We start from the raw sequence: 26,669 nt of genomic DNA on the forward strand, positions 1-26,669 counted from the left end.
ATTCTTAATGGCACAGAAGTCTTTGAAAGTGTCTCTTTTGTTGTTGGGTTGGGAGACAGAATGCACAACACTTATTGAAGCGTATGTAACATTAGTCTAGTTCTGCTGCTATAACATTATTTGATTAACAATAGAACGATTGACTAACTACATGTAATAGCTTTTATCAGAGAGACGAGATCTTCCAAGTTAGCACTTGAAGTTCACTTTTTTTCACACCGCACTACAACCCACCAAGCACTTCCCCCAAACAAATGATAAGTCAGGATAACATGAATACAATTCTGGATCAGGAAAAGGTAGGCCTGCACTAGTCAGTTGTCAGAAAATGTTAACCAAACATCGATTATGCTTGGTACACAGAACTGGTATTTGTTAAAGTGAAATGTTTAGATCTAATATTGCAATATCACTGGAAGGCTATTTAATTGTGCATGGAGGCTACTAAAGTGAAGTTTACATCATGTTACTTTGCAGCCTCCATTATACTTAATAGTGTAAGTCAGCTACCAAATAAATGCCAGACATTATGTATTTTATACATAAAATTCAGTGAGGAAATATCTGGTTAAATGACAAAATATTGTGAACTTGGCACACTGCATTTAATTTCTTTTTTTGACTGAACTCAATAAAATTGTTTGTTAAGCTGTTATTAAAAATCTTTCCAGTCGTTCAAATACAAGAAGTTAAAAGTTCACATCACTTTCTTGCTCTGCAAACTGAGTGAAAATTGAAAGTGTATAACAAATAATAATTATAATGATATGCTAATTCCAGGATTAAAAGAAAACAATTAGTGAAGAATATTTTTTGGGTTAAAATTTGATATTTTATTCAAAAGCCAAACGTGATTTTCTGGAAAAATGTCTTCTGCTAAAATTGTCCTTCATCACAAAACAGAAAAGATTAGTTTAACACTTTCTTTTTGTCATTAGATTAGTGAAGACAAAAAAAAAACAATGCTATTTGCAATTAGCACGCGTTAATGCAAAGAAAAAAGTGACAAAGTCAAAAAGGCTTAAAACCGCCATGAAAATAGTAATAGCAATAAGCTACTTATAACAACTAGCATGGCCAAAACGAACATCAAAACTTTTTCCATTCATCTATAGTACCAACAAGTTCTAATTACCCAGTCACCTTTGTTTTACTCTAAAGATAGGCAGCAGATGTGCCCCAAATAATCAGTTTGGTAAAAAAATAACTTTATGAATTTTCCTGCTTTTGTTGTAATCATAGCAACAGCTTGGTATACTAAATTAGTTTACACCCTACCTAAGTTAAACTTTATTGAACATTTAGATTTCGCACAAAGTTATCTAAACTGAAAGACGTTTACCGAGCTAAATAATAATAATTGGAAGCATAGAAAACGATTCTGTTTAAATCTGATTGAGTTTGAGTGTAATAAACTAAGCTTATTATTTCAAGCACAAAAATTATTAGCATAAACAGTAAGTGCAGTACTCTTTCAAATTGAATGAAGTAATATGTTATAATTACCACTCAGGTTCAAGAAAAGGACCGGAACATGCAATTCACATGAAGATGGAGGAACCCTGCATTATAAGTATCACATTTATCAGTAAGACGTTTTGAAAGCTATCAAACATGATATCTTTGAAATAAACACATCGTGATTTATATTTATTACACTTGACGATGTTCATTAAAAAGGGCAAATGTAATCATATACAGTCAGACCTCGTTAATCCAAACCCCGAACAACCAGAATCCCCGTTATCCGAGACAAAACTCCCAGGAACGGATTTCGTCCTATGCATTTTACCCGTTTAATCCGGAAACCCTGCTGTCTGACTCTGACACAAAAGTTTCGGAAGAAGTGTGCTAAATCAATAGCAAGACAATCCAATAAACCGGATTATTAAGATTGAAGTAAAAATGATTCACGATTGTCCTAAATACAGTAGTCAGTTGACGAAAACAATAGCCGATTATCTACACATAATAATGTTGAAGTTTTACTCTTTTAACTCCTATGCATACTGAATTGGAGTGAGGTGCATACTGCATTTGCAAGATCGATTGATTTTTCGCTTTCCGATAATCTGGATACACCACTAAACCGACATTTTATGATGAAACAGAGTGCTCCGGATTAACGAGGTCTGACTGTATTTTTAATTGGTTATTTATTTTAATTTATCCGTATGCCCACATTATTTCTCGATTAAAGCAACGTTAAGTTTATCACAAATAACTCAAATACGCTGATTTTTCTGCACTCGCAGATTACTAAGACTAAGTATTAATATCATACAACAACTGTTTATTAAGTTACAAACAGCTAACACATCTTTTTATTAATAATAACATCTTTCCACCTGTAACCTACATCTTTTATTTACCATGATGCTGGTGCACCAGGGACACCACTGTTTGCAGTTGGAGCCACAACAGCATTTCTCTCTTCAGTGAGCATAACCCATTGATCAAAGAGTCTACTTTCTCTTTCCTTTTCCAGTTCTGTTTTTTCTGAAAATTTATGAGCAAGGAGCAAAAAATGATTTCATGACATTAACAGGCAAAAGCAAATTAGAAAGAAATGTATAAATTTCAACCAAACAATCAAGACAAGTTATATTTAACGGTAAAGAACTCGCTACTCTATTTATCAGCTAAAAAAAAACACTTTTCTCTTTACAAATGTTTTCCGTTGTCATGCCCATAGTCATTAAACATGCCAAAATCATTACCACACTTGAACTATTTCAATACTTGCCCCTCAATATAAGTAGTTTAAAATTACTATAAATAAAGTTCTGTGCTTGAATCATTCTTTAGATTAATGGTCGGCAACCTGCGGCCAAGAAAAATCATCCGGCACGAAACATCTTGTTAGTTATTTAAAAAAATATGGCCCGCCGTCTCATTTGAAATTTTATTTTTTAACACATGAATTTCAAACAATTTATAATGTATTAAATCTGTGATAATGTTATACATGCAGACAAAAGGGAAATGCTATGAAATTACGTAATAAATTTGTGTGTTTGCAGACACGTGCATTAGTGAGAGTGGAACATTTTATAAAGCATTGTGGTTGAACCTACTGAGCCGTTTTATGTACAATTATTATGAAGTCATAAAACCCTATTGGAGAAAATAAGATTAACAATAGAAAGTACATATAGAAAACAGGGTGTTTTGTAATCACTAATCAGGCTATTACAAACTACAAAGTGAAAGTTTGTTGAACAGCTTGGAAAAAAATGTAAATCAGCGGAAGCGATAGGGATAGAAGTGGAAAGTACCATGCACAGTGTTGTTACAACAATAACTAGCCTAAATATAACGTTATCTAAAATTTAGGGAACTCATGCAAAACTTGAACTTAGCAAAACATAGAAAAGTTGTGGCCTACCAAAACATTACAAATTTGGATTTGGCCCGTGACATGCAAAAGGTTGCCGACCTCTGCATTAGATAATGTGTTAGCTGATAAAACTAGGCAATGCTATGGTACTTGTAGTGTGAATAAGCATTTTTGCTATCGGCTTCTGACAATGTTGTATCCACAGATGGCAGAACACAATGTAGCCAATTTAAATATACAGCAAAATTATGAATGAGCAATGAATATCTTTTTAACAAATAATTATTGTCTATAAGCTTAATATATAATCACATTAACAAAAATACCTTGTTTCTTGGTTAGATTTTTTATTTGCTTATCCAGATGAACTTTTCTGCGATCCAGAGCATGTAACCATTCACTTCTTAAACAAGTTAGATCAAATTCTTGATAGCTATCTAAACCACTGCAGTAAAAATTATAAATCAGTTTTCAACATTATTTAACTAGTTACTTAAAATTAAACCAATAAAAGATTGCACTATTATAACAATAGTATATCTCAATTTTTTGTGTTATGGCTTTGTAGTTGTTGCGCAATGTGAGTTACCGGCAACAAAAAATTAGTTATTGAGAAAATTGGCAATTTAAAAAAGCTTTGCTAGTTCGTATCAGCGAATTGATTGTTTGGAGAATTTTTGGAAACCATTGACCACTAACAAAAACTGAAATGTTGTTATTCTTCTCCTAGAGCAAGCAATTGGTGATATAATTGTGAGGTAGGAAAAAAGTTTGAGAAACACTAGTGTTTAATGTAATAAAAATGTGTATAAGGTCACTACTAGTATTCAATGATGAAACCACATTCTTGATGTGAAGCTGATGTATGTGCCTTTTGCACATTTTACCAAGGGAGTGTTTAGCGGCGTAAACTCCATTTCCCAAAACTGACAACATGTCTCTCTCTTTCGAAAAAACTGTGTACTCTCAGAAAGGTAATGGTTGCAGCAGCACAACAGCTCTGTGTTGGAAAAGATGTTAAAAATGAAGTAAAACAAAGTGGCAACATGGCTGCAAGACAGCAATTCCTAAACTGTTTTAATATATGAACCTGCTTCATGCTGGATATTGTGTGTTTCAAACTGACAGACATAGTTGATATAAACAGCCTAAATTAACCTAATTCATGGATTCTGAAACATTATTTTTTGCCTCCTTTTAAGAAAAACCAACAAAAATATCCACAGTAGGCTTTTCGTTACCTACATACGGCATTGTAAGGAGATTGTTTTGTCACAATTTAATATTCAATGTTGATTACAGCAGTGAGCAGCAGTAGTGAGCAATTGGCTAACAAATCACAATCACATTTTTCTATATTCTCTTACATTGCTTTGCAGTCATTTAGTAAATTCGAAAGTAAACTGCAACAGAAAGAGAAGTGAAATCATGAAAAGAAAAACAATTTGCTGTGTTTAAATGCTTTTCACAATTTATACATCTTCCTAGTAGCCAAGGGCGATTGAAAAATTGCAACAAGGCTTTTTGGGCTGCTGTATTTCTCTGTACCATTGCATTTGTCAAAATTACTTTGTCGTTTCCAGTACCACCAGTGAGCTATAGTACTGGTATCTACAGTATATTATAATACTTTTATTAACAATTTTTTCCAATCCCTATCAAATTATCCGTAACACCAAGTTATTTTTTTGCAGCTTGTAGCAAATGGCCCAAGGCCCAGTGGTTGAGGCTTTGTGCTGTAAGAGACAACTTTGCATTCTCATTAAAGTCAGTAATATGCATCACCATGCCTTCCAATCATATCCTTCCATGTATGGTAATCAGTTTCAACATGTTTACTAAAGTCTCTCAACAGAAGGGCGGAATCATTTTTGGTATCCTTTGTAGAGCAGCCTCAACTTCATCCACAAACTCGAGATTATACCTTCAGCTTTAGCTTTAACATGCATACTTGAACACATATACTGGCAGCCAGGAATCTATGAGTATTTCAACACCCACCTGGGCCTAAACTGTTGGATTGACAAAGAAGAAGAGTGATCCATCACCAAGATGAACAGTTCTAGGACCATGATATTTTGAGGAAAATATGACGACAAAATCCAATGTTTCAAAGAGGGCAGAAGTCATGTGAGGAACAACGGACAAAGACCTGGGAAGAGTGTGGCGAACGCTGGTCACCATGTAGAATACAAACTTAATTGCACTTTGTCAGCACCAAGTGATCAACTATGTTTGTTGCACATTACTGATCTGTGTTCTTTATTGTGTCATTATTGCCAGATTTTAGAGAGCTGTGCAGATTACATTGTGATTATATTGGCTCATTCGCTTATTTTAAGCCAAAGGTGGGCATACGCGGCTCGCTGACATGTTTTTAGCGGCTCTTCTAGCTGAATAGTAATATCCATTATTGTTCATTATCCATACATTGTTTCCCGTATATGTATTAACACTACTGATTTTGCAGCTCACTGGTGTTCATAGTTTTCCGCAAGTGACTCTTACATTGAACAAGTTTGCCCACCCCTGGTATACGCCATGCAACAACCATCAAATAGTCTAGAATCAATTTAGAGAAAAGGTTAATGTAAATACATTAAATATAAATTAGTAAGCTTGGTGATATTCAATCTTTTAAATGCTTGCTCTTCCCTATTCTGATATGCTATTTAGTGTTTGTCATTCATTGAAGTTCAGTCATGTTGTGTGCCATTTACGAAGTATAATATGTTGAACATAATATGTTAGTCAGATTCTATTGTTGTGATATATCATTATTAATCATGAGGACAATGAAAATTGTCAGACGTCAGTACGGCAACCATTCCTTAAGTCTTGTTTAATAGTAAATCGCAATCTTCTGATAATGTTTTAGCAACGGTTAGTTAACATAACACAGTTGTCTCGTATTAACTCTGATGTTCCGAATGTAGTGATATATTTTCCTTATGCTATATTTGTGCTATATTACTTCAAGGTGATTTCTAGTTCTGAATGCAATTTAATTATATTATTAGCGATTTCGAAAACTATGTCATATTTGTGTTACCTTACCTGTGTTTTAGTTTACATTAGTTGCATCAAGTCTAAATACATACTCATACAGATCTTAAGCATTGTACAGCTCATGAACAAATTCTGATTTCATGTAAGCTTCTTGTTGTTTGGTATATACTGTATAAGGAAAATTTGTGTTTCTTGGTATTATACACTATACGTTTGTTACCTATAGGCTAGTGGCTCAGAGCAGAAATAGTACGAAAGTTCGATTTGAAATGTTTTGATATAGCTGTAGCAACAGTTATTTTAGAAATTAGATCGACATATCTGAATTTGTTTCAGAGTTGATGTTTTCATACCATGTTTTCTGCTTATTCGGCATTAGAGTGGCTAGTAATACTAATTGCAAAGTCATAATTATAGTTGTTTAGCAGTGCTTCATTTAATCGATGTTTAAGAACTTGCATTAGCGTCAGTAAGACACGTCAGTAGCAAAAACACAGTTACAACACCAGGTTTGGCAAAACTAAAATAGAACCAGAAATAAGCGTATTACCTAACCCTATTATTTCCAACAAGGATGTATAAATGCCGAACGAATCGATTGGAGAACACTTCGGTGGTAACAACAGCGGTAATACAAATAATCGTTTTAAGCAGAAAAAAGTTCCCTCAATTTTCACAGAAGATGTAACGGCGTGGTAAAGTTTGGCCAGCATTAAGGCAAACAAAGATTGTAAGAAGCATCTTCTTATTGAAAGTCTCGATAAGGATTTTATCTAGGAAATTCAAGAAAAAGATGCTTCTATCTACGACTTTGTGATGAGTTTGAGGAGCTGGTGAAAAGGGATTGAGAGGCATGACAACTAAAGGCAGAAATCAGCAGATTAAAACAAGCATTTTAGACTGAGTATAAGACCTGGAAGAATCCATACACTCATTTGTCTATGCTTTACGGAAGCAGAGAAACATGGCATCTGTTGCTGTTGAGAATTACCTGTGAAGAATGTGGTACTCTACTTGGATTTGGTTAGGGATTTGAGGAACCGCAAAACATAAGAAACATTAGCCGCAGACCTAGAGGTTGGCAGATATTTCTTCTCTGCCAGCGCCTGAGCTAATTTCCTGGACGTTCCGAAAAAGACCTCATCTTCAGACATGTTCTCTGTAACTCAACTTTCACACAGGGAACAAAGCCACCAAGATGACGCAAATGTTTTGATGAAGAACGAACTTGCAACGATGACCGGAAAAATCAAATCGTTTAACGACAGTATTCAAAACTGGATTTTCAGTATTGATGAGGCTGTGTCTTCAGTGAAATAACGAATGAACGCTTTGCAACGAGTACCCATACAAGCCTACGTTGGAGACCAAGTATGCAAAGCCAGTCTGACGGTAAGAACTGTGGTGTTTAATGCCACACAGTCAATATCCCTTAAGCTTTTCGGACTTCTCGGCGCATTCCTCATGTAATTATCATCGGGTGTGCTATATAGCTATATAGGGTGTGCTTGATTAAGGCACTTGGTTACCATTGATGCTGTTGCTGTTTCTTTTTATACCTAAAACACTTCGATCTGTCATTAAATAAAAAACTTGGTTTTTCAAATTGTAAAACTCAGGTTGGAAATGCTACCAAAGTTTTTGTTGTCAAGAATGGACAGGGGTATTTACAAAAAGATTTTTACAAACTTTATTGCTTTTGCGGGCCGTTTGCGGATATGGTTTAAAAATGTGAGGCAGGAATCCACAATTTTACAACATGTTTTTCGGGCTGGGCTCCTGCATTGTATTTTACCTGTTTGATGATTGCATTTATTCTATTAAACACAATGATATCAGTTCATTTTGTTTACTTCACAATAATAAAACCATAAAATTAAAAAAGATTAATTGTTGTTTCCCTCCTTGTGTTATTATGTTACAGCTTCCAGTCATAGTAAGGAAGGATATTATTTACAAGAAAGCTTCATGCTGATTTTATTAAATTAACGATCCCGACTCACAAAAGAACATGACATGGGAAGTGACATACTTATTGCTTTATCACAGAGGAAATAAAAAAGAGGTCCTGTGATCTACATAAACCAAAGGCAGACCTGTAATTTCATCTGTTGCTAAACAAAACCAAAAACTTAAGACAAAAGAAAACGTCCAAATCGAAAATCACCAACCAACGCTCAATATTGACCTGCAATTACGCTGTTTTTTTTTTGTTCAGCAGGTAACTGTTTAATATCTCTGTTGCAAAAACCTAATCTCACGGTTTTATTTCTTACGATTTTAATCATTTTAATCTTGCCTTGTTATCGAGCTTTTTTACATAAGCAATAACCGCATCGTCAAACAGTAGTTGGAAAGAGCAGGCTGCCCTGTACCTTGTAAATTTGACAAAAATAGCATGTAATGTTTTATGTATTATGCCCACCAGTCCGGCAAGTAAACATAATTTCAGCCTTGCAGATCATGTTGTCAACAAAAGACGCTCTGCTTTAAAGTGAAACAGCATAAATAATATTTTATTTGTGCGCGGTTCTTTAAAAACATGCAGTATTAAATTTAACAAATAAACAAAAAATATGAATAAAAAAAACAAATATAAATGATTCACTTACACACGCGGGTATCCGGAAATGACCTACTGTAGATGTAGGCGAAGAAATAAAAAATTGCGAGCATCTGGGTTTAATCAATTACAGTAGTTTGGCAATTTTAGTAATGAATCATAATAATTTATAAACTGATGTATTAATTAGGTGATTTGTGTTGTCTTCTAGTTAGGAAGTGTCATTTAAAATATTCGCAATTGGCTTTTGATAGCTGATTTGTTTGGTGATTGATGTGGTACTTGAAATGTTACAAATAGCTTTGCTAGGTTTTAACTAAAATGCGATAGTGAAGTATATATATATATATATATAGTATATAGTAAGTATATAGTAAGTAGTTTAGCGATTGGAATGGTATTCAAAGCTAACAAAAGTATTGAATTCTGGATTATGCTCTGTTGGCAAATATTTCTACAACATAGAACGGTGTGGTTTTCTCTGATTAATTTAAACATAAAGGCATCACTCTCTTGTGTAAAATATGAGGTTTGAAAACATAGATGCATGAATTTCTTCTAATATGTATCAAAAAGTGTGGTTAAAAATTGGAATATAAAAATTTGGACATTTATAAACGTTTTGCTTGCTGGAATAAACTAAAAAGCGAAAGAAATAATGGAGTCAGAATAATAAAAGACAAACAGAGTTCTAAAGGGCAATTAAAGCCTTTGGTGTTAAATGATTCCAATACATATATATAGCTCCATCATTCGCTATAACAGCATGGTGTGGTTGTGGGAGTCAGGCGGTGGGGGAGAGGGCAGAAAATTTTGCCCGGGCAGAGCTCTAACATGTACTCGTTGAGTACTTTTCAAGCTAACACTATTTTTAAACCTAAAATGTTAATGACCAATAGTAAAACGAATATTGCAAGTATAGTAACTAAATTTTCTTTGTACATTGTCTCAAATACTTAACATTCAAGTAAATTGAAATTAAAATGAAAAACTAATTATAAGTAGAAGTAAGTGTAAATTCAAAGTAGAATATCAAGTACCTTTCATTTGTCATCACACGGCATATGCTACCAGCATAAACTGAGACGATGCTATTACAAATTAATGGAAGAGTTCCGGAATCAGCAACTGGACTTACACTAATCTCAATTCTTCTAGATTGACCCTAAATTTTAGTTAATATAAATAAAATACCTTGTTTATAAAAATACTATGTTAAATGGGCTGCGTTTAAAACTTTTTGATTGATTTACATTTAATTTATTCATGTACCTGTCTGAGTTGAAAAACACCTATACTTGGAACATCCGCTTTTGGCAGTACATCAACAGCTTCATAATTACTGCTATCTCCTAACTCTTGAATTGAAACATCCAAACGAATACGTTTTATTACCTCATTCCACCTAAAAATTAAAAGTAAGAAATTTGTACACAACAGCAGCACTTAAAGAGCTGCAGATAAAAAAAAGTTTTGATGTTAATGTTTCCACAGATGCTAACACTTTTAGCAGTTCCATTTTATCTATCCAGAGTTTGTCCAAGTGGTTAGTTACGCTAAAATGCATTGAACAGCATGTGTGGTTAATTTCGTATAGTGACATGAAGTGTACTGTGTTTAACAAATGTAATGCTGGAATGCTTTACTAAAAAATATGGAAAACATATAAAATGTTAGCAAAACTAAATTCTGATCTGCTTAAGACCAACTTGACTTGCTCAAATGGCATAATGTCACTGGTGCATAAGCTATTTTCACTTCAATTTGTATCAAAACTGTATGTCAAAATTGTACGTCTAACTTGTCTATTAATTTGGCGTTTATTGATTAGATAAGCTAGGCACTAGATGCTCTGATATTAGATAGCAACTGAACGTATCACGCTTAACTAAGGAAAAACTCCTGAGATGGCGGGATTCACTGACTCCTGAGATGGCGGGATTTAAACTCACAAAAACTGAACTAGAAAATATTCTGCTGTTGATACAGCTATGATTGGCTGGCTCTGAAATGTCTGAGACAGGGATGCATCAGTCAGTGATCTTATTTTGAAAGCAAAGGCCACAACACATACATCGATCAACTGGGCGAAGAAGACTTCTTTGGATATGAAGTCTGATTAGGAAGACTCACAAAACAACTTCAACTTAGCCACAAGTTTCTCCAAGGCAAGTCTGCAGAGGTTGATTGACCAACTGAAGACGATTGGCTCAGCTAGTAACTGAACTGGGTGAGAGATATGAATCACCAGAGATGAGCAACACAAATTAAACAGGACTCTATTTTCATGCCCAGTCATATTTTTATTTTCATTATTGAAACATTTAACTGAAAATTATTAATAAACAGGTGGAAAAAAAGCATCGAGGGTGTGACTGCATTGTTTACCGGCTCTCCAACTGGAGAGAAAAACTCATTAATGGATAGAGCCACAAACCTCCCTGTTTCAATGGGATAAAAACTTCTTGTAAACTAAGAAGCAAACAAATCTGTTAGGATGAGGTGTCAATTGTTTTACTGATGACTTCTTGATTGGGAGAGACTTGCAATATGAGAAGAAAAACTTTCCCTTGCTAACTGACAACTGCAGCGGACACAAGCAAGATGACTTAAAAAAAAAAACTCGAGAGCTGGAAGTGGTGTTCCTACCAGAGCTGGGTACTAGTGCGCTCAATTAAGGGCGCTCTTTTACCAAATAAGAAGTAGAACTTTGAGTGCACTTTTTGACTAGTTTGAGTGCACATAGACTAGTTTAGGAGAACAATGAAATCTGACAAAACCAACAGAAGCTGAAACAGGGCTGCTTATTTAAGCACCACCAGAAGGGGGCAATAAATACAAGATCAAAGTTGATGAGATGGATGAGTTGATTTCTAATGGTTGGTTGGCTTAGTTTTGGATTACGACTTTGAATGTGGAAAAGGATTTTGAGACATGTAAGAAGTCAAATGTGAGTACGGATTGGAAGTGGAAGTCATGAACAAAGATGAGCAATGACCTCAAATAACAAGGTAACATTTCCAACCTACCACAAAATGTTGACCGCCATGCAAACTTTGAGAAAGGGATTGCTTCTTTGTAACATCGAGAAGTGGTCCCTGCTGTCAAAGCTTGATTGCGTTGAACAATACACAACCAAAATCGAAGTGAAACAGTAAAAAGCATGAACCTTTATTCTATGAACACTAGCTAAGGGCAAAAAGGTTCAGTAAATGATAATAAAAGCGCTCTAATATCAAAACTTGTCTAACTTACTCTTTACACATTCCTGGTAAAAGCAGCTCTGATCAATTAATAGTGATATTGTTTATCAAAGCAGGTTTTGTCATTCCACAATGGTGTTTACCGAGTATGCATTACCTACTATACGTTTTTGGATTTTTTGGTTATGGCTGATGATCAGCTCAGTGGCCGAGTGGTTAGCGCGATGGGTTCGCAATAATGCGGCTTGTGTTGGATACCCAGTGGCACTACTACATGCTTCTGGGAAAGCCTTAACGATGGTTGTACCTGTTCAGTGGACTTGGTGAACAATTGTAAATTCGGCAATATGATGAAAAACACAAACAAAATTTGTAACTATCGGAACTTGTACAAAAGCTAGTTTGGTAACAGGTGCTTGAGCGATGAGTTTGGGTCAAGCAAAGACTTTCCTCAGTCCAAGGGTAAAACGTATGATACCATACCAAGTGCATTTTAATTACAGAAAAAATGCCTGAATTAATTTTAAAATGACAACAGTCTTTAAAACCATTTTGGATGCCAATGTCCAAAATAACCCAGTAAAAAAAGAAAACCTCAGATTAATTCTAATTACTTAGAGTTGGACTTTTTCTGGTAATAGAGACAGGAAATTTTCCTATGAAAAGGAGGATGGAACAAATAAACAATCTATATCAAAGCTCTTGGGAGTGAGTAATTCTTTTAAGTTTCTGGGACAATCAGCTTGCCAAGAAAACTATAGAAGGCTCGAGAAGTTTGCTTAACGTTTTCACACAAAACTCTGTTTGTTCACCTGTGTGCCCTCACCCTGGATATGATAACGGGATTCCAATTTGTGCGATTGTGTTAATTTTGTTCTATGCAGCTGCATGTCGTAATGCAAGTCCTCCATGTGTGTTTCAATTCATGTGTTGATCCTGTGTACTATTTGGGTATTTTTTGTTTTAGTTAATTTTTTATTTATGTCAATGTCAAAACGCTTTCTGGGTTTGTTTCCTGTGCTAATCTTTCATTATAATAGCAGAACTGTAGTAAAAATCTTGCATGTTAAATAAATTAAATTTACTAGAATAACATTAATACAAAGTAAATATGGGGTGCCATGGCCTTTCATGAAGTCTGAACAAACTTTCACCAGCAAATTGAAGTGATTTATGCTGAATCTTCCCCATGCTGAACAAAATCAAAACAAAACAAACCTTTCCTTGAGTGATTTGTTCTTTTCTGACAACAGACTAGACCCACGAAGACGAAAATTTGTGTTTTGTGGAACAGGTTGACTTGATGCGCATGATCTAGAAGATAACTCAATGGGCAAATGAGACAATTGCGATGGTGCTCTGGCAGTCTCAGCAGAATATCGGTCTTTATGGCCCCACACCTCAATTGCTAGAGAGGCATTGGATGTTAAACGATCAACCAATTCTTCTGTTACATTACATGTGAATTCCATTGAGTGGTTAAAATGAACATTCAAAGAAGTCCTAGAAATTGACAGGAAATTTTAATTTTGCAGGGATTAAAATTTTAACAAAAAATAAATTCTTGAAAATATAACATGCACTATGGATCCACAGTTTTGGGATATAAGAAACATGCAAAAATTAAACACCGATGTTTGGGTGAAACCTCATCCAGTCTAAGATCCGGTGGCACAGTGGTATTGTTAGGGCAGTCAAGAAAGGTATACCGGCACACAACAAAGTGAGAAAATGTTGGTGCCAAACCTGTTGCTTCCATTATAGAAACCCTGAAAACATTTACATACATAGTTAGTCACACTGTGTAAAAAATGCAGGTCTGCATTAATGGTTTAATGAAACGTTATTCATTTATCTACCTGCATGTTATTTGCGGAATTACTGAGGTCACTGAAGTATCAGAAGTATCTAACAAAGACTGTGCAGACTGACAACGTTCATCCAGTGACATGCTAGTAGCTTCAGTACGTAACTTTTCATAGGATTGATCTTTTTTTACATATTTTGAACCAAAATTTAGATCATCATCACTCCAGCTCCCAAAAATACTGGTTGGAATTGCCCCTGATACACGTTGAATGCATACCACAAGCTTTCCTACAACCTTCAGACAATATTCATTAAAGATAAAAAAGAATGTAAAAAAGGCTTCTAAACTTTGCACTAACATATTGGACTTTACGGAATACCGGATCCATAACTTAAAATTCCCTTGATCACTAATAGAATTTGTTAAATGATAAATATATTGATGAAGTAATGATCAAAGATCTTCCATTTTATTAATATCAAAATTATAATATAGTTAATTAATAATAAAAAGTTTGTACTGTATCAAAAGCTCATTACCAACTAGTTCAACGCAATGCCTAAAATACAGTGCTATCAATCACAGCAACTTAAAATAGCGCAAATTTGCATAAATTATACAAATTACAACTTGTGATTTTAAGGGATAGTAATTTAATGGGTATTTTTAGCATCAATTTAACGAAACCTGTTTAATATTAGTATTAGTAAAACTATTACACATTTTAGTAACGTTGCTTTTGATTTTTTGAAATACATATATGGATTTAGGCTCTTATTAAGTTGTGGTAAATTTCATAGTCATATGAATTTAAAGTAAAGATTGAGACTCTCTTCTTGAAGCTGCATATATGGTGGCATATAAATCAACAATAGAAATAAATATCTACAGAACAGAACATGAAATGTCCAACACATACAGTTGTTACTGTCTTCAAGTTAATAAAATAAGGAAACTTGATAATAGTCTGCAGGACATTCTTAGCAGGAAACAAATTTCGTTAATTGACCAGCCTCAGCTCAAATAGATGGAATAACAACTTTGTTCTCAAACTAAACGCTTAATAGTTTTTTCCAGACTGTAACAAGTGTTTATCACATTGGCAACTGGTTTTAACTGTCATTTTTTACCACAGAAAAAATCTTGCCTTAATCCAATATGAAAGTTAGTGTATACTAACCCATGTTAAATATATCCTTTTTAAAATGCTAACTAAAAAAAAACAAAACTAAACTTCCACAAATCCTTGCTAGTATTGTAGTTTTGCACTCTAGCATTCTTAAATGTATGATCTACAGTCTGAATAAAAGTCTGGACAAAAATGACTCATCTGTCTCATCCTCAGCGAACACAGTCTGTCTCTAAACATTGATAACAGAATGTGTTCATAAAGGGGCCAATTATGCGCTAAAAATTTGATTTTAAGGCTAACAATTAGACAAAGGTTTACACGGTGGTACATATGGTAATCTATGCCATATTAATGTTTGCGAATGAAGCTGAAAGTGATTTCTGGCAAAAAAATTGTAAATTAACTATACATTTCCTAAAAATTAAGTTTTTTTGGTAGTTGTAAAGTTACATATCCTGAATTTTTCATGCTTGCATTAAAAATTACACGTTTTATTTTTGCTAAAACTGCAGGCTACGATTAATTTAATAATGTCTATATTTTACTTTAATTTTCAACCAAATGGGATAAATTTGGTATTATAAGTTTCTTAAGTTCAAAAGCTTCATTTGAGCCAAGGTCACAACAGATACAAAACACATGCAAAGTATCAACATTTGAATGAACTGGGCCAACCTTACCTGACCATGTTGGCTAATGATAGGCAAAGGATAATATAGTGGCGCATCTTGCAACAAACATGACAAAAATACATTAGCAACACCAATCAAACTCTGACCAGATTCAATTTCATTGAAAGGATCTTCACGACTGTCTGTAAATGACTGATCCTAAAAAAATATACCTTATTTTAATTAACATATGTAAACTAAACAATCTAATTAAGTGTCATTAACATGTTTTGACTACAAATGCTCTGTTAATGTATGTACAGGTAATAACTCTCCAGTGACTGTATAAATTAGTGTGTTGTGCTTATTGCTATTTTTACATAAATTTATTGCAAGTCAATTATCACATTGAAGTCATAATGTTCAGCACAATTCATGGCAACACGTGATTACTACTTCACTGTGAGGTGGAAGCGTATCTGAATGACGAGTGACATTCGATTTGATAAAAGATATTCGATCTTCAATGATTGTGATTATACTGAGATGAAGCTAGCTTGAATTTTAGTTTAATTTTAAATATTAGTATTTCAGTAAAGTAACTCCATTTCGGAATCTGACATGGCTAAATGCGAAATCCTTCAAGAGTTGTATGGGTAAAAAATAAGATTTCTTTCATTTTGTTGACTCTTACAGAGGCCTTTGAAAATATGTTTATACCAATTAGAGGGAAGCTTGGTTGGTGTTGCTTTTTAAAATGGAAATTACCCTGGCAGTAGGCACGTTTGAATGTTGAGAATATAGATAAAAATTGGCATGGAAATAAGTAAAATGTGAAGTTTTAGTCCTAAAAATGAGCTGTTGACTTTGGGTAAGTGTAACAAGAGCCTAAGATTTGTCACTTAAGTCATATTCCAGTATGAGATATCTTTATGCAAGCGTAGTTTAGAAAAATTTTAGCAAGCCCGATGAGGCAATTTTCTGCAGTTTTACTGCATAAAAAAAAAATTTAATTGACCTTTTTTCAAGTCCATATGCTTGTTTCATATTGGCAGTGTGTAATGCTGGAAATATAACTGTGAAATATCTTATGTTAACAAGGTTCAAGATAAACTTGATGAAATCTTTATTAACTGGTAATATTCAGTTGGTTCTAACTGCTTCATGTATACCTTTCCCTGAAATTTCATTAGTAGTATGAACCATACATGTTATAGTGTTGTTAGAATTTCTAATTTCAGGCTTGACTATTTTGTCAAGCTTGGTCTTGGCCTAAGTCTGCTAGTTGTGAAAACAGGTGATAAGTTTGTCAGTAACTTTGATCTGTATTACAACCAAAATGTTTCATTATAATATTTTATTGTAATAAGTTATAGCTTATGAAAGTAGGTACGTGCTAAACACAAAGTTATTTTTGTTTGTGCGAATATATTGATCTGGTATTCAATAAATCTGAATTCGTTTTAAAATTTTTGCAGTGGATCTAATATCTACATCTGCTTAACATGCCAATGTGTTCGGTTGGTGTAGAATTTTATTTCACCTGTTTTTGGGAAGTTTGCTTTAAGGAGGCAAGAGGATCAAAAAATAAGATTTCTCTGATTCTATCTTACTCTTAACTCTTACGTAGGACTTTAAAAACCTGTTTAGACCAATCAGAAGGCAGCATGGTTGGTGTTGTTTTCTAGCCTGGGAATTCCTCTCGCAGTTCGCGATTTGAAAGTTCTAGGTTGCGTGAAAAACTTGGAGAGAAATTGGCAGGAAAAAGTGGAAAATGTGTGTTTTTTGGCCCAAAGTTCAAAAAAGCTTGGGCTTATGTAACGGGATATAGAGATATGGGATTTTTGCTATATTCCAGTATGAGATAGTATCACGCAAGCCTCACATGCAAAATTTCAGGGATACCCATGGAGCGATTTTTGAGCAATTGCATTTTTAATAACTTTACAGTACTACATAAAGTACAAATAAACAAAGAAATTGACCCTTCTTTAAAACCCATACACCTCCTAGAACATCAAAACAAGTATTTTCAACTCTGATTTAGTCTAAACAGTCTTATTTAGATTATTACCATATCAATTCCCTGAACAGGAAGTAACTTGTTCTTCTCAATCAGTTGTTTGTGAACTTCATAATGTTCGCGCATTTCTATTAAACGATTAGATAATTTCTCTACTGCCCAAACTTGGCAGTCTTTTCCTTGGCGAACAACTTCTATGGCAGGCTCACATAACAATGTACCTTTCTGTTTGAAAAAATAATATCCATTAGATTTAAGCAATAGCAGACACATTTCACAGATCTGTCAACTTCAATATGTCATAAGATATACATATTTCCCTTCACAACAGTAATCTATGAGAAATACGGAAACAACAAAAAATAATTAATAATAATTCAATTATTTATTAATACATGGCTAAAATATAAAACTATACAGCTAAAAATGTAAAAACCAATAGGATCAAAAGCGGCTGAAATATCTAAAGCATTGGTTCCCAACCTTTTTATGCTCACAGCACCCCACAGAAGAGAAAAACATTTTGCAGCATCTCGTTTTGCAATCAATGACCATTGGCTTTGACTGCAGCAGTTTGTTAGTTCAAACAAGTTTTCTAGTTGTGCCATTAGGAAAGGCACTTACTTAGTAGTTACACATTGAAAAATCAACATAACATAAACAACACATAAATTTTACTTATTTTGAAAATGCATTTTGAAAAACACAAAATAAACTGTATTGACAATTTATTTCTAACTCAGTGTGTTTGTATAAGTTTGGGCTTGGTTTCTCACACAAATCCGCTTTATATCTGGACGCACTTTCGATAAAGCTACTCTCATTTCTTCCTCGATTATAAGTAGCCTTTTTCGTTTTTTGTTTTGAAATTAAACTGAAAATCCAATCTCTCATAAGTATGATGTGGAAAACTGTAGTAAAAATCATCACTGCCTTTTCTCCAAGGCAAGGAAATTCAGTTTGAAGAAAGATGACCATGTTTACTTGAAAAGTGTCTGATCAGCTTGCTTGGAACCATGGCTTCATCTGATAATTTTGCAATACAAATAAGACAATTTGGTATAGGTTGCATTTCTTCACCACACCAAGTAAAGCCTATATTTAAATAACTGTCGCAATAAAGGAGAGTTTTCTTTGGTTTCTTTTCGCTTGTACTTCTAGTTTCAGATTCCACAACCTCGCTCTGATCGACATAACTAGATCTTGTTCTTGTAATAAACTTCTCCATCATAAATAATTATTACTAATTATCTGTAACTTAACACACTGCTCCTCTCCTAATAAGACACAATGGGAAAAATCCTTTACAAACACAGTATTCACTTTACACTTGTTCACTAGGCTGAAATAGAACAGATCATCAGCAGAACTCATACAGATACTGTATGTGATGTCACAAAACCACAATAATTGAAATGTGCTACATTAAGAACTTATGAGTTGTGCATTGAAACAGCATACGGCATGACAAAAATTGTACTTGTGATGTAACAAAAACAATTGTCCATCAAAATTGAATCAGCAACAGTAAATCCTACCTACAAACTACATGAAAACGTCACAGATAAAAATGAATAATAGGAATAGCTTGCGGGACCCCTGTGTATCGCAAATGGTACCCGGGTTGGGAACCACTGATCTAAAGTATGAAACTGGCGAACAACAACCTATCTGCTTGGTTCAAACCGCTCTCTTTTTCCCTTCTCGCTTATTCATCACTCAATTCAAGTGATATCTCTATTCGGATAGAAAATGGATATGAAATTGTTTCTGATGTGGCTATGACTATATTTTGGAAAATATAACAATTTAGACTTTATGAATGTTGTGCTGACTTAAAGAAACAATCAGAGATAGTATATGCAACGAAGTCAAAGATAAAATAGTCAAGGAGTTCTAAAAAAAAGACTAAAGCCTTTGGCCTTAGGCCAACATAAAGCAATCAACATCGCACTACCCACATTACCACAAAGAATGGAAGTTGCCCAATTGCTGCCAGAAAAGCAAGTTAAGAAGATTGCAAACTTGCACTGTTTCATTATACTGGTCTACAAAAACAAAAAATTTTTTGTTGCATGAACTTTGATGATTGATTTAGGCTAAGTTTTGGTTGCTGAATCCAATTCTGAGCTCAGAATTGCTTCATCACGTCAGGTTTTTTCGCTGTGCATTTTGCACAAATTGATCAAATTTTGACTTTCGTTAGTGACAGTACGGTGAGCGTATAACAGCAACAAATCAAATATTGTTATTGAAATCACCTATGATGAAACCTCGTCTGAAAGTTTTGTTGTAGCAGTGAATGACAGAGTTTTCGGTTAAATTTAATCCGGTTGTTCTCAATCTTTTTTCAATTACGGACCTTTTTTTCGCAAATTCGAAAAGATATGTGGACGCATTCATTTTTCTTTGGTAGCTCATTACTTAGTTACCATCTTTATCTTTATACATCTGCCCTGCATACGCTTCTCCAGCATGGATGTTTTGTCACATTTTATCGGAATTGAGAAAAGCTATTTCTGAACTATTTTTCTTCTAAAAGATCTTTGGTTTATTGCCATGATATTGAAGGTCTTCTTTTGCAATTAGGAATAGCCAAATATCAACCAGATGAGTGGAGACTGTTTATTGACAGCTCAAAACGAAGCCTAAAGTGCGTGTTACTTCACAATGGAAATAAATACGCATCGATTCCAGTAGGACATTCTGTGACACTCAAAGAGACGTATGAAAACATTAAGAATGTGCTGGAAACACAGAAGTACAGTGATCATGGCAGGGGATTATGTGTAGACATAAAAATGATGAACTTTCTGTTAGGACAGCAAGGTGGTTACACCAAATACCCTTGTTTTCTCTGCTACTGAGATAGCAGAGCCAAAGATGAGCATTGGATAAAAGATAAGTGGCCAGAAAGGAGCAGTTTAACACCTGGAGAAAAAAAATATCATTCATAACCCGTTAGTGGATACCAAGAAGATCATCCTGCCGCCACTTCACATCAAACTTGGGGCAATGAAACAGTATGTTAAAGCCCTTGATCACAATGGAGATTGCTTTAAGTACATATGCCAAGCCTTCCCAAGTCTTAGTGAAAAAAAAAGGCTGGAGTTTTTAATGGCCCACAAATAAGGCAGCTGCTTAGAGATCCAAACTTTGCAGCATCAATGAACACAGTAGAAGCAAGGGCTTGGAATGCTTTTTCTTTAGTTGTTAGTAACTTCTTTGGCAACAGAAAGGCAGAAAACTATCGAGACCTCGTAAAAGAAATGTTGTCCAGCATGCAAGAGATAAAATGCAATATGAGCATAAAGCTACATTTTCTGAAAAATCATTTAGATTACTTTCCTGAAAACTTTGGGGACGTCAGTGAAGAACAAGGTGAGCGCTTCCACCAAAATATTAGAGTTATGGAAGAACGCTACCAGGGCTGATGGGATTGCCACATGATGGCAGATTACTGCTGGAACTTGAAGAGAGAAAGTTACACCACTACCCACAAACGAAAGCCATTAAAACGAAAATTTTCGAGTTCTTAAAGATTGTGGCATTTCTGTATCATTACATTGATTGTTCAACGGTCAATTTCTAGTGATGTTTTTTAAATGAACACGAGGCTTTGTGTTCGTGTTTTGCATGATTAAACGTTCCAGCAGTTCTGATTAAAACAACCTCTACATTTCAAGGCGGTCTCTGATTTGCAGTATTATTTTATAATGAACATATATATTATCTCAAAAACGTGATGTGATAGAAACAAAATATCGCCAGATTCGGATTCAGCGCCCCCAAATTAGGTAAAAAAGACCCAAACACAATCTGCCGCAAAAACCGTGTAGACCAATTATTCGTCGGTAAAATGAAGAAAAAGATAGGCTAAGTCAAATCAGAAATATGGATGAAACACTTGTTTGGTTCGATATGCTTTCTACCAAAACCGTAGAGAGTTGTGGGGCTAAAGCAATCTTTATGAAAACAACGGATCATAAAAAAGAGGTTTGCAGTTGCTTTAAATTGCATGGCGGATGGGTCAAAATTGAAGTCATTGGTAATCTTTAAATGAACCTTTACCTCCTGTCAGGTTTGCTACCGGTATTTTTCTACACTGCTATGAAGGGTTGAATGGACAAAGTTGGCGTAAAACTTTGGTTAAACTGAGTTTGGAAAAATCAGCCAGGTGCACTGCGCAATTCAAGCATTCTATCGGTGTGGGACAAGTTTCAGGTACATACTAACAGAGTCTACTGAAACATATTTGCACCATAACAACACTGGCATGACAGTTATTTCCTAGGGATGTACTTTAATAGTGCAGCTGATTGACGTGAGCCTTAATAAACCCTTCAAAGACAGTATGCATGATGAACAGCGAGAAGGCGTCTGCTGCTTTAAAAGCTTCACAGCTCAACCGTTTGTGCGAAAGGGTGGTGTAACCCTGGAAAAGAACAACATTAAAATTTAAATCCACTCCTTGAAGAAATGCGGAATTTCAAGTTCACCTCTGGCAAAAATATCACCTTCTTAGGTAAAACAATGATCTGAGCGATCATCTCGTTTACAACTGATATCGATACACTTTTTCAATAGTGGTTTCGGTACAACATTTTTCAGTTTTTCTTCCCTCCCACCTTGCTCTTGTATTTTGTTTCTTTGTTTCTCCTCATACCCGTATATTTCTTTGTTTCACTGACAGCCAATGTTTCGTTCTAATGCTATGTGGTACTTTTAGACTTAAATACTGTAAAACAATGGACTTATACCAAGATTATGCCATTTATACAAGACGTTAGGTACCTAGATAACTAGACACAAGAATAAACTGTTAAAAACCTAGACCACATCTTATTGTCACATTGGCATTATATCGTTTGGTTGTTTCTTTCCATATTTAGGTTTTTTTGACAATAGCATATCCAAAATTTTTTAGTGTTAACAATTTTTTCCTTTGACGACGGGCAAGAATTTCATGGAGTTTGATTGTTTTCATATCAAGTATTGTTTTTTCGTTGTTAAATGTATGTGAACTGATCTATGCATCATTCACTTTTCTAAACAATAAAATCATTAATATCATCTGCTAATTATGGTCAGGACGGCCAAGTGAACATATGTGGAAAGGTGAAAGTGTGATCCCGTAGCCGCAATCGAAAACTGTCTTGATGCAGTGTTTATTTAGCAGTGATTACGGCAAAATTATTTTAGGTTACATTTTATACTCAGAAAATTAGCCAACTTCTAATAATTGAGATGATTTGTACACACTCAAAAGTTTGCTTATGTACCAGAAAATACGATATATATACAATAGCAAAAACAATGCCAGAACTATCTCGGCACAGAAGAAGATATACTAACATTTTTTGTTCGTCACATTGCAATTTGTTAAAAAAATTGAAGCTTCACTACCAAATTTACAAAAGGATTTATTATTTTTATTTACACATTTTAATTATCTACACGAATTTCTCAGCCAATAAACTAAGACAAGATTAAGATTGTCTACTGTCATAAAAACATACCTTTCTGTCAGGAGTAAGATTGTGAGTTGGAATTCTGAGTGTAACAGTAAACTTGGTATCCTTATTCATTTCAGCAGCAATCGCATTAGCCTCACGACAAAGAGCATGAGCTTTAGCCAAACTCTCCCTGAGATTTGCTATGTTGCTACGAAGCGTAAAATCTCTACAAAGCATAATAACTGAATTCAAACTTTGTTTATGCTTATCTAAACTTATTTATACAATCAACAAATAGCTTGAAAAGTTTCAAAAAGCTACTGGAACAGCTCTTGCCATAATTAGAAAACAAATGTGGCAGAATGCTAAAACGTTTGGTAATTACTCTGATTTATAGTGACTGTACTCAACTTTTCATTTTCAATAAAAACTACACAACTTGGCAAAAGTCAAATAGTTTCAACACTAGAGTTCAGGCTACACCATTCTGGTTTCAGTCAACAAAAATAAAATTTTACCACACATATGCTACTACAATAATATTAAGATATGACACTTTGTGAAAACGTCAATATTCATTGTATAAAAAAATTGTATGTGATTTGTTTTATTCACAGCTCCTTTTTTCAACGAAAAATCCTTAGAATTTAGCTAAAACAACAAATATTTATAATTAAAAATCTTTGAATTCGTTTCAAACTTTAGCGGAAATTTTGGGTTCCTCAAAAAAAAAAATTTTTTTAAAATTGAATGAATGACAAACATCTCAGTTACCTAAACTATGACCAGTGTACCCATCTAACAAATACAGACAGTAGAAGAAAAACTAAGGAACATTTTAATATACAAACATTTAAAGTTTCAGTCTCAAAAGTATATTTTATTGCAAAATGCATTAAATACAGGCGATTGCGTAAGATACAGGTTTTGCTGCAAAGTTATTAGCCTGGCTTCAACCTGCTGGTGATGTTAGGTCTTCTGAATGAGTAGACAATAGATCAGGGCTACTCAACTGGCGGACCGCGGTCCGAATGTGGACCTTATCTGTCTCAGTATTTATGCAAATGAAATCGTTCATCATTAGTTTTGTTATTCTTGCTTATTCAACTAATCAGCAAGTGTGTAAGTGGTAGCTCAAACTAGTCTTCTAGCGAGTTTTGTTAATAGGTCGTTTCTGAATCGGGGCAGCCGGCGTTTTGCGCCATCTTCTGTTGACAAAACAATGTTTACACAAGTTTAATACAAAACCACAAAAAAATGTAGCCTTCGACAGCGCTGTTTTTGGGGAAAACCCATCATCAGCAAGGCGCTAATTGCAACCCATAAAGAAACTTTATGAACTCACAATCATATTTGTGACTTCAGAAAGGACACCAATTTTTTAATAAAACCAAATCCATTATTGTTGATTTGCAAAAAAAAAAAAACAGACAATAGCACAATTTCAAAAAATCAAACAAGCCTTGTTGACGTCACAATGCAACCACGGAAAAAACAAAAGGGCGAGTAAAATGCAAAGGGCAAAAACAAGTAACAGTTTCATTTTGCATATGTACAGGAACTAAGTGCAGTGTTTTTATTACATCTGTTCAGCTCCAGACTAACAATAATTTGTAGAACTTTATAGTTCACTCCAAATTTAAGTAGAATCGGTAATTACAAATAATATGGCATCTTTCAAGAGAAGGAAGTTCAACAATGAAAATCGTTTGTTCATGGAAGAATGGATAGAACAGTATGCTTTTATTCTTCCCACAGCCAGCTCAACTCTACTTTGCCTTATATCTTTAATCCAGAGATTTTAAAATTAAATTAATACACATCCAGAGAATTATATTACTTTATATACTGTATTTTAATACATTTGTATGACTGCAAATTATTTCATGAGAGTTATAACGGACCTAAACAATTTTTGAACTTTTGTAACTGGACCTTTGTTAAAAATAGTTGAGTAACCCTGCAAAAGACAGTTAAAATCAAAAATCAGCATGTTACAAAGTACATTGGCGTACCTTTCTTCCTTTAAATTCTTGTACTGGTTCTTCCATGCAGATTGCAGCGTATTTCCACCAATGCAAGCATTATCTTGACTAAATTCACTAATTTGTGCAGTTGATAACAACTGCTGTCGGAGACTTGCAATTTCCTGTTTCAAATAATAAGTTATAATTATATGAACGTAATTTAAACAAATTCAGTTCATCTTCAGAAATTTTGTATTCATTCCATTGTAAGACTTAGATGGAAAAGTTTTTTCTATTTTTTAACTAATTAATTTTAGGTATTTTTACGGCTAACAGTTCTTATCATACTGAAATGAAAAAACTGTTCTTTGGGATATTGTCCTAGTAGAGAACCGCACAGTACAGGTAGACCTCGTTTATCCTACCCTGCAAAACTGGGTTACTACCATCCAACATGAAACTACTAGGAACAAATTTCTTCTCAGTTCTCATACATTTTACCCCTTTGATTTAGAAACCTCACTGCCTGACTCCAACAGAGAAATTTAGAAAGGGTAAGCTAAATTGATAAAAAACTGCTATAGATTAAGGCAATTGTTGCATAGTTATCTGTCAATTTTTCATACTTGTCACACATCAATGTTTGTTTTAGGCACAGTCATTCACCAATTTCCAAGTTCTTTTACTTGAACTATTCATTTTGGACACAGTTGCATATTGTATCGCTTTTTTGCAACTTAATTTAGTAATAGCCTAAATGAAATGAAAGTTATTTTAATTTGAGTAAGAATCAATAGATCAGAAAATCTGGTTTTGGCTGTGTTTCTATGAAAGATGTATTCTTAACCTATACAATTTAGAAGTCAAGGACTTTTAAGCTGGTCCTGAACTAAAAGCCTTGCTCAAAGTATTCCGAAAACCAGCAAGTGGCAACCTGAAGTGTAGCAAGTGTGACATAATACCTAAATTATTACTTCATTCTTATCATTTCTACCGTTATTATGTTAAATTTGTTTGCTATAACTTTTATAGCATACGCACATTAGATAGGCATCGAGTAGAATCCAAGGCCAAATCCTTACAGGGTATTGTGATAATTTCAAAAGCTTATTTAAATATTTGTGCGTGATGGGTATTTCATTACAGCACAGTGAGTCTATTGGCTGCAAGTTTCAGTGTTATTAATTTCAAACATAGCCGATATATTTTTAATTTTTGGTGTTTTAACCAGACTTTAGTAAAAGTATGGCTGTGGGTTAGGTAGTATTTTGTCTTATAAAATGTGCACCTGAAATCATCTGCTTTGAAAGAATACAATAGCCCAATGTGTGCTCGGTCAAAACGAAAAAATAGATTAGATGACTGTTACAATATCTACACTCATGCACTTTCTTACACAGACATACTTGATTGTGTACGTAATTACATGAGAGGATGAGAAATATCAATTAGTATATGAACTCAATTGCGCAACAGAGCAGATTAATTTCTTCTGTTAGTTCCAGTTTGGCTTTCAGCAAGTGTTACAGTATCAGATGGAGAAATTGATGGTAAA

The 26,669-nt window shown here is 34.2% G+C and overlaps 1 protein-coding gene and 1 long non-coding RNA gene across 3 annotated transcripts in view; one reads left to right on the top strand and one right to left on the bottom strand.

The window, feature by feature from the left end:
• The window catches only part of LOC143457171 (kinesin-like protein KIF13A), an 80,465-nt gene that overhangs the window by 4,344 nt on the left and 49,452 nt on the right, over positions 1-26,669 (bottom strand). The window contains exons 17-28 of one of the 2 annotated variants that reach the window (XR_013117127.1): positions 25,163-25,296; positions 23,211-23,373; positions 17,743-17,916; positions 15,738-15,887; positions 13,975-14,219; positions 13,747-13,884; positions 13,334-13,618; positions 10,185-10,317; positions 9,953-10,077; positions 3,667-3,785; positions 2,360-2,499; positions 1,507-1,562 (exon numbers count right to left, since the gene is read on the bottom strand). Coding sequence is in view for 1 of the 2 variants with exons in the window: in XM_076955223.1 (XP_076811338.1) it covers positions 1,507-1,562; positions 2,373-2,499; positions 3,667-3,785; positions 9,953-10,077; positions 10,185-10,317; positions 13,334-13,618; positions 13,747-13,884; positions 13,975-14,219; positions 15,738-15,887; positions 17,743-17,916; positions 23,211-23,373; positions 25,163-25,296 (1,849 nt within the window). In the remaining variant the exon portion in view is untranslated. The remainder of the gene's footprint in view (positions 1-1,506; positions 1,563-2,359; positions 2,500-3,666; positions 3,786-9,952; positions 10,078-10,184; positions 10,318-13,333; positions 13,619-13,746; positions 13,885-13,974; positions 14,220-15,737; positions 15,888-17,742; positions 17,917-23,210; positions 23,374-25,162; positions 25,297-26,669) is intronic. The other variant, XM_076955223.1, reaches the window with a different exon arrangement.
• LOC143457192 (uncharacterized) lies at positions 1,518-6,325 on the top strand. The gene is made up of 2 exons (XR_013117128.1): positions 1,518-1,588; positions 5,035-6,325. It is a non-coding gene; the product is annotated as an uncharacterized LOC143457192 (long non-coding RNA).

The sequence above is a fragment of the Clavelina lepadiformis genome, chromosome 1 (assembly GCF_947623445.1).
Source record: "Clavelina lepadiformis chromosome 1, kaClaLepa1.1, whole genome shotgun sequence".
NCBI classification, from domain to species: domain Eukaryota; kingdom Metazoa; phylum Chordata; class Ascidiacea; order Aplousobranchia; family Clavelinidae; genus Clavelina; species Clavelina lepadiformis.